At 37.7% G+C, this 14,511-nt stretch overlaps 1 protein-coding gene across 2 annotated transcripts in view; it reads left to right on the forward strand.

Annotated features, from left to right (window-relative positions):
* Positions 1–14,511, forward strand: part of BNIP2 (BCL2 interacting protein 2) — a 25,591-nt gene continuing 11,080 nt past the window's right edge. For both annotated transcript variants that reach the window (XM_067029753.1, XM_067029754.1), the window contains exons 1-5: positions 1–267; positions 7,000–7,106; positions 8,219–8,286; positions 8,769–8,945; positions 11,038–11,214. In XM_067029753.1, coding sequence (XP_066885854.1) covers positions 73–267; positions 7,000–7,106; positions 8,219–8,286; positions 8,769–8,945; positions 11,038–11,214 — 724 coding nt within the window. In that variant the 5' untranslated portion in view covers positions 1–72. The remainder of the gene's footprint in view (positions 268–6,999; positions 7,107–8,218; positions 8,287–8,768; positions 8,946–11,037; positions 11,215–14,511) is intronic.

The following is a 14,511-nucleotide window of genomic DNA, read 5'->3' on the forward strand; positions in this document are numbered from 1 at the left end:
CCCTGGGGCTTCCCGAAGACGACACGGCTCCGCCTCGGCTTCCGCCAGCTGCGGCGTCTGGAGAAGGTCGGGATGTTGTCATTTCCGCCGGAGCCGCTCTCTGCATCCGGGTCGGCTGCTGCCGCTGTGGCTGAGGGACTGGGCCCGGGTCTCGCCGTCGGAGGGGAGCGGGCTCCGCTCGGCGCTACCTACTACGACCTGGCCGTCAGCCCTGCGTCGCCGGCCTGGAGGGGCAAAGAAGACGAGGAGGCCAAGGGTTCCTCCAGGGTCAGTGCGACTCGGGAAGGCTGGGCACGGCGGGTCTGAGCTGGGAACAGTCCTGGGGTGGACGGGGGAGACGTCCGAGGGCCGCGTATCCGGACCGCCCGACAGAGGAAACCCAGAGCGGTATCCGCTGTAGGAGGCGCCGCGGAAACTGCCCGGCGGCGCTTCCTGGATCCCCGCCTCGCTTAGGCCCCCGCCCTTGGCCAGGCAGGCTTCTGTTTGCTTTTTGCCACCCTTGCGTCCCCGCTTCTCCCACCTCTTTTCCGTTTGTAGGGGTGATGCTCTCTTCTCTGCCCCCCTGCACATTCCCCGCTCTGGGGGCAGTGACTGGGCCACGTTGGTCCCTTATTTGTCACCAGCGTTGGTCCTGGTGCAGAACAAAGAAACTTGGACATCTAATGTGCTCCACACCCTCGGGGAATAGACACGGAAGCGGCATTTGTAATCAGGGCTTTAATGGACCTTGGTATGTGAAAAGCCCAGATCCTGCGTGCATTCAGACACTGCCTTTTACTTCTGTACCTGGCAAAAGTGGTTTGAGTTTCTTGATGCCACTGGAGATCTACTAGAGCAACTCCTGTTAAATCAGAAATGTATCTGGGTCTGTTAACGTTGCTTTGAAACTTCCCCTTGGTGTTCCCTGTTTTGCGCAGCTCTTTGAGAGCACGGCTTTTGTCATCCAGGTAGTCGAAGCACCTTCCACATAGTTTAATGAAGTGTGATTGTGTTTTAGTGGTTTGTGTTTTTTTTTTTCCCGCACTTAAAAAAAAAATCAGGCTATTTCTCCTAATGCTTCATTACTTAATTTTTAAAATTAAACGTATTCTTTCTCTAAAATTATATAAGAATTTTTGCAATTTGTAAATGGGTGTTGTTTCCTCAAAATTATAACTGAAGTTACCATGTCTAATTACCCTACAGACTGTTTTCTTATGATATTGTATATCTTATCATTAGTTCTTATCATTTTACATTTTCTCCACACTCTTTGATTTTCATGATCTCCTCTATTGCAGCCTAATATTGTTGGGTTTAAACAGGAAGTGTGACAGGTCCACTTCTGCAAACATGGGGCTTGAACTAGATCATCGTAAGTCCGTGCTATTGTAGTCTTTAGGCATCAGGACCTTTGAAGCTAAGTGTAGCCAAATCTGGCGTTGCAGGCTTATTCTGTAGAAAGTTGCCAGTGAATTGGAGACAGTGTGCTGTATTAGAAACAGTCTAGGTCTAATCTGGAAACCAGAATGTAGTGTTATTTGCCTCATATATAAGATAAAATGGGGATAATAACATCAGTGTTTTATACGACACAAAGTTTTTGGGTGGGACGCGTGAGACGATGGATGTACAAGTGGTTAGTAAAGGGGAAAAGCACTCTTTGGGAAAGTAGTTCTCTTCCTTCTTCCGGTGTAATGCTCGTAGAAGGAGCAGTGGTGGAGAAAGGCACCTAAGAAAGGAAGTATATGTATAGCCAGATCCGATAATTTCACCTTGGCTGATAGTGGATCAAAAGATGCCATGTGAAGTTTGCATCCTATAAAACAGAGTGCTAGTATAATGTGATGATAATAATATTCCAAAGTTATAATTTTATGTTACATCCTGTATTTGTAACTCCACAGCAAAGTGTTACAGACCAGTTATTAGACTTTAATCTTCTTAAAGGTCTCAGAGCATTTCCAGTACGTTCTGCGTACTGATGATATAATGTACCTTGTATAGTTGGCATAATTATCCTGTGCTTTATCTTCACAATTTTGAGAAACAGCACTATTGTAATTTCTCTTGAATTTCGTGTTAACATTTCTGATAGGGTGTCATATTTAATTGAGATATATAATTGACATGACTTTTTTTAGTTTTAGGTGTACAACATCATGATTCAATATTTGAATATATTGCAAAATGATCACCACGATAAGTCTACTTAACATCCACACTTAGTTACAAAATTTCTTTTTCTTTTGATGAGGACTTTTAATATTTATTCTCTTAGCAACTTGCATATATCTAATGCCGTTTTATTAACTATAGTCACGATGCTGTACATTACATTTCCAGGACTGACTTATTTTATAGCTGGAAGTTTGTACCTTTTGACCCCCTTCATCCATTTCACCCACCTCCCACCCCACGACCTCTGGCAACCACCAGTATGTTCTCTGTATCTGTGAGCTTGGTTTCGGGGGTTTTGATTTTTCTGTTTTCTTGTTGTTGTTGTTTTTTAAAGATTCTACACATAAATGAGATCATATGGTGTTCGTCTTTCTCTGTCTGACTTATGTTACTTAGCATAAGGCCCTCAGGGTCCATACGTGTTGTTGCAAATGGCAAAGTTTTTTTTAAATAGCTGAATAATATTCCTCTGTGTGTGTGTGTGTGTGTTTATTCATCGATGGACAGACACTTCGGTTGCTTGCATATCTTGGTTATTGTAAATAATGCTGCTGTGAATGTGAGGGTACAGATATCTTTTCCAGTTACTGTTTTCGTTTTCTTCCGATAAATACCCAAAAGTGGAATTGCTGGATCATATGGGAGTTCTGTTTTTAATTTTTTGAGGAACCTCCTTGCTGTTTTCCATAGTGGCTGCACCAGTTTACATTCCCATCAAGGACTCCCTTTTCTCCACATCCTCGCTAACGTTTGTTATTTCTGGTCTTTTTGATAATAGCCGTTCTAAGGTGTGAGACAATATGATATCTTTGTGTCATTTCATTCTTAAAAACCTGCATGACTCTGCTCTCAAGGAAACAATGACAAGCATATAGGATTTTTAGGTGTTTTGGTGACCTTCCTAAACACATAGGCTGGCCTGAAGTATTTTCTTGTAGTGCTACCAGTATTGCCAGCTGCACAGGAAAAAGTGAACATAAATATTTAGAATGAAGCCCTTTCCTTTAAATGGGGATGTGAAAGCCTTGCCTAAGCATTTCCTTTTGCCAGATTGATTTCAGCATACATGTAGGTTATTAGCACCTATTCCAGCATCTAGGTTAAACTACATGATAGTAAAGTTGTCATGTAAAATTGTAAGTTATAATTCAGGCAGTTCTAAATATGTTCTCAATATTTAATTTTTGCTTATACTGTTAGGCTGCATGGGGAAATCTCCGTTTTCATCTTGGTTGAATTTACCACCACACCTCACTGAGGTCAGCTGCTGTTTTTGAATTTGTCTCTGTGACCTCCACTGCTAACTGGCATAAGTAACGATGTACCACCACTACCACACATTTGTTGAGAAATCAGGGTATTCCTGTTGTATTTGGTTATTTTAACAGTTGGCATCTTAAAGTATTACTTCCCCATTCTGATTTACCAAATCTATGAACAAAAAACGGGGAACAGCCGCGATTAACTTGTGAATCAGCAATACCCTGATTTCCTTCAGAGTAGTTGTGCTTATGTTGCTCCTTTCTTGTTTCCTGTTCTCACAGCTACCGATAATGTGCTTCTAAGAACAGTCCTCTCTCTGTCGTTTAAACTTTACCTAGTGTACTTCTCCCCTAAAATTTGTGATGAAATGGTTAAGAGTGAATCTGTATTTCTCCTCCTGTGTTTCGTTTAACTAGCTTAATTAATTATCCCCAAACTAAATATCCATGTCCATATGCTGGGGTGTATTAACAGCACATGACTCAATGATATTAAAGTAAAAGTTGAATGAAACAGCTAAATGAGCTGACCGACTGTGGCTGTGTCTAGAGAAGTATTTTCACGTGGTTGACTTGTTCAAGTGGTAAAGCAGCTAAAAGACATGGTTTATCTTTTAGAATTTCACAGGGTATGTATTTTCTCTTACAAACAAGGAATAATTTTACAAACAGAAATAGACACTGCTTGTATGTAGGTTGCCCCAAATATTTCACTACTCTTTTTGAGGGGTAAAACTTAACAGGAAGACTATTTATGTAGTTTAATTAGAAAAAAAAAAAAAAAAGCTTAAGAGGTTGAGCAAAACAAATGCTTACTATTCAGTGTTAGACCTTACAATTAAATGTTTATTTTTAAATTTAACTAATGTTTAAAGACCCATTATATGCCATACACTGTGCTAGATGTTGGGAGTATCGTGGTAGCAACTTCCAGTCACCTCTTATTTTATATATATATATATATATATATATATATATATATATATTTTTTTTTTTTTTTTTTTTTTTTTTTTTTTTTTTTTTTGCGGTACCTGGGCCTTTTACTGTTGTGGCCTTTCCCGTTGCGGAGCACAGGCTCCAGACACACAGGCTCAGTGGCCATGGCTCACGGGCCCAGCCGCTCCGTGGCATGTGGGATCCTCCCGGACCGGGGCACAAACCCGTGTCCCCTGCATCGGCAGGCGGACTCTCAACCACTGCGCCACCAGGGAAGCCTACCGCTTATACTTTTGAAATATTAAATGTTTTTCTGAGTATGTGGGTTATTTGAAAAAAATACTGAGAACATCCAAATATTTTTCTAACACCCGGTAAAAATGTGAAACTAAATAATGAAAGCTCTGATTATTAAATCTAGGAAAAAACATTAATGCACTTCATAGTATCAAAGATTTGAAAAAACACTGAGAACGGTAATGAATTTAAAAGTTGAGGGACTTCCCTGGTGGCACAGTGGTTAAGAATCCACCTGCCAGTGCAGGGGACATGGGTTCCATCCCTGGTCTGGGAAGATCCCACATGCTGTGGAGTAACCAAGCCTGTGCGCCGCAAGTACTGAGCCTGTGCTCTAGAGCCTGTGAGCCACAACTCCTGAAGCCCGTGCTCCGCAACAAGAAAAGGCACTGCATTGAGAGGCCCGCGCACCTCAACAAAGAGTAGCCCCCACTCGTCGCAACTGGAGAAAGCCCGTGTGCAGGAATGAAGACCCAATGCAGCCAAAAAGAAAAAAAGTTATAAAAGTTGGAATAGACTGTCAGTTTTCAACCTTTAGTAATAGAATGCTGCAGTCTCACTTGAACATGAATTCTAGAGTAATAAGTATTAAGTTTTGGGGTTTTATTGGTCATAATTTGGGGATCTTTTCTAATCTGTGTTCTAAATAGAAAATTATTTGTTAAAGTAGGTATCCCTTTTTTGTTTGTTTTCCTCTCTACAGAGAGTGAGAGTTGCTGTCAGAGAACAGTCTATGAAGTGGTCCTGTAAGGTGTGTCAGATTACTTTATAGGTTATGTTTCAGAAACAGAGAAACTGCTAAATAAGTCAAGATTATTATATTTTAAGTGTGTTTTCCATACATTTCTCAGAATTGCCTGGCTCAGTTTTTCCCAGAGAATTAAAAATGCCTTACTCCTATGTATAAATTAACTGACTTTTCCCAGCAAACATATTGGTGAAGAAAAGACAGCATTTGCTTTTTTCTATTTGCAAGTCGTTCCTCAAAAATTTAGACCTTTTGAGAATGTTTGAAATGTCTTAAGCATAAGTAAGAATTCAAACTGGGAAAAGAGCCTCCCAGTCTTGGCAGAGATATGAATTTAGTTCATGTGAAATCTAACACTTCAGAAAATTTCCAATGTAATTTTGTTGTTGTTGTTGTTGTTGTTCTGGAACATAATCGTTTTTTGGTACAACTTTGTGTATCTTTTGAATGTTGTAATGGCAGCAGATAAGGCAACCATAAAATATGACCACAAGTTATACATACATGGTTTTAAAAGTTAAATAATTTAGAAGGATTTGCCATGACTAGCATCTTCTCCCCCTCCCACCTTCTTTCTTCTTCCACTGGTGTCAGCCACTTTTAACTTTGTTTTAAAACTGCTAGTGATAACTAGTAATACTTTCTATCTCTTAAGACATCTATGTTTTACTTCTTTAAAAGATAATTTTAGACATCTATTAACTTACTCTAATGTAAGTGAACTAAATATTCCATTTATACCTCTTGCCCCCTAAAGTTGTCACGATTTTTGTTGCACTGTTAACCAGTTGATCTTAATGACTTCTTAAATAATATACTTAAACCTGTATTTCTTATTCCATCAACCATACCAAACTCTAGATCCTTCATTTTGTAAACTGAGGATAGTGACACCCACATCCTTCCTTGGAAAAACTGAAACTAAATTAAAACATGGAGTTGCGTGAATAGAAATATTCACTAAATTCAGTGTCTGAAAACTCATGCTAAACTACATGAGAAAAGCTTGTTATAGATAGGAAGCAAATCAGAATGTAGCATAATTCATTTACTGGACAGGTACTGAATAGCCTTCTTTAAGTGGCTCAGGAATTATGTCATTGGAACTATAGAGAAGCAATGTAAGAGACAGCACACCACTTGGACTCTGCTGAATCAAGCGAGTGTAAATGCTATTTACCTAGTGTTCAATTTCCAGAATTAACCTCTCTCCAAAGGACAGAAAATTTAATTATGGGTCTAGAATAGAGCATATATTTATTTACTTTTATTATTTGTGCCCCCCATCCTGCAAATTGCTTTTACGTAATTCACAGTACCTAATAAATTTTAAATTGTGTCCTGGGGCACACATTGCATATATGCAAATGGAAGCAAGTACTTCACTGCACAATACCCTTATTACAAACAGTAATTACTAGAATATATACACTCTGTTTTCTGTTCTAATTCTTGGGGGAAAAAAGTTGTAGTTACAACCAACTAAATTTATTTCACGATCAGGGTGGAAGTATGAACTAAGGTATAAGATTATTGCATCTTTTCAGCAGATAAAGTGAAAAATAAGCCTATAAATTTTTTTTTCTTTTTTTACAGGACCTTGGCTCTCTGGATTATCAGGAGCTTGTAGTTGACATTGAGTCCAGGCTGAGGATGGAAGGTGTTGAACTTAAGGAAGAATGGCAAGATGAAGATTTTCCAATGTGAGCAATGCTTTTAAATGAAAACAAATAAACAAAACTTCACAGTTTCTTTATTGAGATGTCACTTACTACAGGGGTCCCCAGCCCCCAGACCACAGACCACTACCGGTCTGTGGCCTGTTAGGAACCCAGAGGTGAGCGGAGGGCGAGTGAGTGAAGCTTCATCTGGCGCTTCATTGCCGCTCCATCGCTCGCATTCCCTCCTGAACCATCCCCCCACTGCCCCTCTGTCTGTGGAAGAATTGTCTTCCACGAAACCGGTCCCTGGTGCTGAAAAGGTTGGGGACTGCTGACTTACTAAATGAATATTGGGCTTCTTAAAGAAACCTAGTGTTGCAAAGTATTCATTTAATACTAGTAATAGAGTCTGAGGGGTTTCTAGGGGAAGATGGTCTTTAGAAGTCTATAGGAATTGTTAAGTTTTATGCTTTTATTTTAAGAAAAAAATCTTGTTAAGTAAACAAGGAAGAGCTTTCTAGATTATCTGGAGAGCTACCTTGACACATTTGATTTGTGTTTACAATTGTATTGGCACCAGTTGGGTTAAGAGAAAAAGAACAAAGGCAGACTTTATATTTAAGTGATGCTTCCATGCCATCTTGGTCAGAAGACTATCCCAGTGCATAAGAAGGTTCCTTAGCAGTTGGAATATGGACAGCTGGTGAGAATACTGAGTCATTGCATAGCATAGCATGATAATAGTAATAAAGAAATGCAGAGCTCAAAATATGTAATCATCATTGCCATATTCCCATTGTGAGTGACAGTTCAGCTTCATTATACATTGTATCATGCATCACATTAAATTCATGCATTTGAAATATATGTTTTGTAGATTAATGATTTTTAAATTTGTTTTGTAGTTGTATTTAAGAGCAGTTACATAAGGAATATATATCTACTTTTACTTGTTGCTTATGTAAACATGTAAGTCAATTCAGACAGTCTGAAAATTTTCTTTAACAGTGGTTTGTAAATTACTAAACCTTAAGAAACATTGGTTTATTCAGTTTTCCACATAATTGTTTCTATAAGCTATTTTAATAAATCTTTGAACTTCAAAAAAAAATTTTTTTAATTTCTGGGTTAAAAATTGTGTCTGTGTGTTCTAGACCTTTACCGGAAGATGATAGTATTGAAGCAGATATTTTAGCTGTAACTGGACCAGAGAGTCAGCCTGGTAAGAACTTGACACTTAGTGATAGACTTTAACTGTGCTATTTTTTGAACACATTTCTTTGTCAAGATAAAAAATATACTCAGTTTTTGTTCCATCATAGGGTGCCAAAGGGTAATTTGAATGTTTAGGAAAGCATTTTTGGATTGCTTTGGAATACTTTTCAGAAACATACCTTTGGGTTTTAGAAATTTCAACCATAAAGGGGTGAGAGGAGATCGTTTTTAATAGTAAAAGGTGACTATAAGGTCTGCTTCTGTTATTTAAAAAGGCATATCCTTACTGGGATGTGTGGTCTTGCTGTGATACAGAAGCAATCGTGATCAAAATCCAAAGTATGTAGATAAGTGCTTTGGAATTGTGTTTAATTAATGTTATTTTCTCAAGAATAAAGTGCTTAAAGTTTTTCTCTTATTCAGTTTATACATCTAAGCATTTTTTCTAAATATATCTTTCACTTTTTTTTTTTTTTTAACCCATTCCAGGCTCCCTAGAAGTTAATGGCAATAAAGTGAGAAAGAAACTAATGGCTCCTGACATTAGCCTAACCCTGGATCCTAGTGATGGCTCTGTGTTGTCAGATGATTTGGATGAAAGTGGGGAGATTGACTTAGATGACTTAGATACACCGTCAGAGGACAGTAATGAATTTGAGTGGGAAGGTAAGTGTTTCATTATTTTTACCTGAACTTTATTAATGAATGTTCGTGTTTATATACATACATAGTGGCATTTTCATATTAGGATAATTGGAAAAACTTAAAACTTGATCATGAAACCAGCTAAGGGATTTTGTTGAAAAAAATCAATGGCTAAGGCATTTTGTTGAAATGTTATACTTTCTAAAGTTCATATATTTGTTGCAAAGATATGAAATTCGGCTAAACACCGAATATGATGGCTTTCAAAACTGTTTATAGTAGATTACACATGTGGCTCTATTTTTTTCTTAATTGCCCAATGCTGTAAACTTAGTTTTTTCCATGTTGCTGCCAATATTGCTTGATAATTATGGCATGTTCTTTTATTCAGTAGATAACTAAGAAGAAAAGCTTTGAAGAAATATATGCTTTGCACAGGGAGATCACCTCTGTGCTTTGTGACCGCCTGGGGGGGTGGGATAGGGAGGGTGGGAGAGAGGGTGATGCAAGAGGGAGGAGATGTGGGAGCATGTGTGTATGTATAACTGATTTAGTTTGTTGTAGAGGGAAAACTAACACACTATTGTAAAACAATTATACTCCAATAAAGATGTTAAAAAAAAAAAAAAAAAAAAGAAATATATGCTTTAGGGAATGTGCTAAAAGCAGTTAAGAATTTGCAGAGAGGGAGTTCTGAAAGGAGTCGGGTTTTTTTGAGGGTGATTTTTTTCTTTTTAAATAGGTTTGCCTGATAGTGCTGCACTTTGTAAACAACTACCTTGAATTAATGTATTCTCCTTGCCTCCACCCTTACGTTCTTTATCATTAGTTATTTGGAATTGAAAGGAATTGGCATGTGTTTTGCTTTGCATGCTTTCTTTAATTAGATAATTGCTGTCTACAGTATCTTTATAGTTAGTAATTTATATATGTTTAGTTCATCTTCAAAGTGATTTTTATTTCAAAGCAGTGTTTATCACTAGGTATGTTATCTGCAGTAAAGAGTAAGATCCTTAATGTGCTGTTATCTTTTGTTCCTTTTTTCTTCCCTGTTTCACTGGTTCAATATGCAATCCGGCAATAAACAATATTTTATAAAGATACTGAAATAGTTTTCTGCCTATGTGTTTTGTCTTTTCTTTCTTTAATGCTGCTGTAGTCATTTCCTGGAAGGATATTTTCCGTTAACAGCTTTGTCTTGGAAACAAACAACTAACATACAGTAGGTTTCCCCTTCCCCCATCTTTTGGTAAGGACTGTGATACCAAAATTTCGAAAATCATTGCTTCATTAAAAATCAGCTAAAGTGCAATCTTAAAATGTAAATTATACCTAATCATTGGTGCTTGTGCTTTGACTAATGTCAATTTAAAATAGACTTTTGCATGTACACTTCAGAATATTATCAATAATTTTCTGCTTTATAAGACTGATCAAATGAGAAATAATCATTGACTCGTTAACCACTTTCTATCTGATATTATAATGTTTGGGGAATAATTTATGTGCTCAACAACAAAAAACATTGGCTCCCAGAGAGTTGCTTTAAGTAACGCATAGTGGTAACTGTCTGTCAAGGACAGTGTTGTAAATAGAATCTGGAAAGGCATTGTAGGGCCAGTGTACTAAGATTTTGATGGCTGTATGAATTATCGTTTCTGAATTTGTGGATGTACATTGTACTGCAATTAGGTCCTTTCTGAATTAAGCAATTCAAAAAAATGTAAAGAACCGTGATTTCCAAAAACAAAATGGCCTTATATAAAGAATAAGCCTTTTCCTCTATTACGGAAGAAATATTTAAAATTCCACACACAGGGAACTCTGCTCAGTATTATGTAACAACCTAAATGGGAAAAGAATTTGAAAAAGAATAGATACATGTATATGTATAACTGAATCACTTTGCTGTACACCTGAAACTATCACATTGTTAATCAACTATACTCCAATATAAAATAAAAAGTTAAAAAGTAAATAAATAAAATGCCACAGAAGGTATAATAAAAAAATTCTCTGAACAATCTAATTAGATAGTAAAGTGGTTAACATGTAATTTGATTTTTATTTTATAAATAACAATCTGTGATTCAAAAACCTTTTATTTTGACAGATGATCTTCCGAAACCCAAGACTACTGAAGTTATTAGGAAAGGCTCAATTACTGAATATACAGCAGCAGAGGAAAAAGAAGATGGACGCCGTTGGCGTATGTTCAGAATTGGAGAACAGGACCACAGGGTTGATATGAAAGCAATTGAACCCTATAAAAAAGTTATCAGCCACGGAGGTAACGGTTACCAAAGATTTTTTAGATTTTTTTAATACAATATCAGAAATCTGAATGCTTAAGAGAATCTCCTTTGAGGTATTACATAATTTTGAAAGCATAATAAACATCATGTCCTTTTAGAAATGTAACAGGTTTGTTGTTAACGTGCATACAGTAAGTTCAAAAGGTGTAAGAGTATATGGTGAAAACTGTCTCCCTCCACCCTTATCCCTAGACACCCCTAAACTGGGACTTTCTCCCTTTTTTTTTTTTTTTTTTTTCTTTCTCCCTTTTTTATCCATTTATAATTTATATACAGTGAACTACTCTAATACTTTTTTTTGTAGCATTTGCATATTCCTTTTTTCTCCCACCTTCATTGAGATAAAACTGACATAGTGTATAAGTTTAAGATGTAAAATATGTTGATTTGTTACATTATATATATATATATTTTAAATTTTAACATTTATTTATTTCGCTGCCTCGGGTCTTACTTGCGGCACGTGGGATCTTTTGTTGTAGCACGTGGGCTCTTTCGTTGCAATGCGGGCTTCTCTTTAGTTGTGGCCCTCGGGCTCAGTAGTTGTGGCATGTGGGCTTTAGAGCGCGCAGGCTTAGTTGCCCCACGGCATGTGGGATCTTAATTCCCCAACCAGGGATCGAAAATGCGTCCCCTGCATTGGAAGATGGATTCTTTTTTTTTTTCTTTTTCTTTCTTTATTTCTTTTTTTTTTTTTTTTAAGTTTTATTTGTTATTTATTTTATTTATTTTTGGCTGCATTGGGTCTTAGTTGTGGCACGCGGGATCATTCGTTGCAGTGCGTGGGCTTCTCTCTAGCAGTGGCGAGCAGGTTTTCTCTTCTCTCATTGTGGTACACAGGCTCCAGGGCGCCTGGGCTCTGTAGTTGTGGCGCACAGGTTCCAGATCACGTGGGCTCTGTAGTTTGCGGCACGCAGACTCTCTAGTTGAGGCACATGGGTTGCCCCGCAGCATGTGGGATCCTAGTTCACTGACCAGGGATCAAACCCAAGTCCCCTGAGTTGTAAGACGGATTCTTTACCACTGGACCACCAGGGAAGTCCCTGGAAGGCAGATTCTTAACCAGTGGACCATCAGGAAAGTCCCTGATACATTATATGCTGCGAGTGATTGCTACCATACCATTTGCTAACACCTGTATCACGTCACATAATTACCATTTCTTTTTTGTGGTGGGAACATTTAAGGTCTAGTCTACTCTTTTAGCAACTTTCAAGTACATAATACAGTATTGTTAACTATAGTCACTATGTGGTACATTAGTCCCCAGAAATTATTAATCTTCTAACTCAAAGTTTATACTTTGACCAACATCTCCCCTTTACCCCCAGCCCCTGGTAACCACCATTTTAGTCTCAGTTTCTGTGAGTTCAGCTATTTTAGATTTCAGCTACAAGTGACATACAATATTTGTCATTCTTCTGTCTGACTTATTTCATGAGAAATGCTCTAATCTTAAGTGTACAGTTCACTGAATTTTGATGAATGCCCATATAACCATATATACTTATAATCTACACCCCCAGACAGACAGAACATTTTCATTGCCCCAGAAAATTCTCTGGTTCTCCCTCTCAATGAATACCCTCTCTCCAATAACCACTATTCTAATGCCTACCCCATGATTAGTTTTGCTTGTTAAAGAATTTCATGTAACTGGAATCATAGTTTACACTCTTGTCTACTTTCACTCAGCATAATCATTTTAACATTTATCCATGTTGTTGCATGTATCCATAGTGCATTCCTTGTTACTGCTGGTTTGCTTATCCATCACTATTTTGATGGCCTTGTGAGTTTTTTTCCAGTTTGAGCTATTATGATAAAAACTGCTGTGAACACTTTTTTTTTTCTTTGCCGTTCATTTGTTTTTGGTGGGGGGGTTAGCTGTGTTGGGCTGCACGCGGGTTTCTTTCGTTGCTGCGCACACAGGCTTTCTCTAGTTGCAGCGAGTGGGGGCTACTCTTCGTTACAGTGCACAGGCTTTTCTCTGTGGTGGCTTCTCTTGTTGTGGAGCACGGGCTCTAGGCACGGGGGCTTCTGTAGTTGCGGCTTGCGGGCTGTAGAGCGCAGGCTCAGTAGTTGTGGCGCACAGGCTTAGTTGCTCCGCGGCATGTGGGATCTTCCAGGACCAGGGATCAAACCCGTGTCCCCTGCATTGGCAGACGGGTTCTTAACCACTGTGCCACCAGGGAAGTCCCCTGTGAACGTTCTTATACTCTTTTGTGCTTATAAATACAACCTGGCCCTTTAAAATATGAATCTTAATTTGCCTTAAAACCCTGAACAAATCATTTAGCTTTATCACAATGTAGAGAATTAGTTCATTCCACATTTTTTTGGAACATCCACTTTGCATATTTATGGAATATATAAAAATAAGTCTTTGTTCCTTAAGAAATTTACAAGTCATATAAGAAAAGCTATGAAGTGCAGTTATAACATCTATCAGTCTGACTGTCTTGTATGTAGAAGTTTACATAGTCACTGTGTAAATAGCACCAGAATGTTAGTGGTAGTCAAAATACAACTCTATAGAGCATGTCATACTACCTGAAATCCTCCTAATTCGGGACAGGGAGCCACATAGGTCAAGCAGATTGGTTTTTTTCATACAGTCATTTCTGCTTAATTTACTCTCTGCCAAATGCATTCTGCTTATTTCTGTAGTCTTCATTCATCTGAAAGCAAATCTGTTGAATATTTGCAGTTACATTATTCTCCTTAATTTAGTCTTACTCAGTGAAGAAAACAGGGTATGGATCACGGAGTCCACAGGCATGTATTAATTCATCTAGTTCATTGGAAGCAAGTTGTGAGACCTGCCTCATTGTTTAAACCTAATATTTTTGAGAAATAGCACTTAATTTTTTAGGAGAAAATAATTAGGGCCATTTTATCCTATTGAGCTACCACAAGGTGTTTTGTGATTAAGGGATTAAGGTAGTAAATATTCTAATGTACCTGAAATGTTCCTTTTTAGTGCATGTTTGTAAACAATAGGAATGAAAGTTAAAGCAGAAGTATTTGTTGCTGGTTACAGCTTAATATCTGTATGAGAATTAAAACATTTATATTTTAGAGATTTTAATTAAAACGTATATTTTAGTGCTGTTTTTCTTCACTTAGACTTCTATCAGACATAATCTTTTCTTTTTAATAACTTAAAAGCTACAAAATGCTAGACATCATTGAATGTAAAACTTTTTTAAAGAGAACTACTTTAAGCAGAAGTTGCATGAGAATGTTTTATTGTAGATGTTGTATTGTAT

This window comes from Kogia breviceps, chromosome 3, assembly GCF_026419965.1.
Source record: "Kogia breviceps isolate mKogBre1 chromosome 3, mKogBre1 haplotype 1, whole genome shotgun sequence".
Lineage (NCBI taxonomy): Eukaryota > Metazoa > Chordata > Mammalia > Artiodactyla > Physeteridae > Kogia > Kogia breviceps.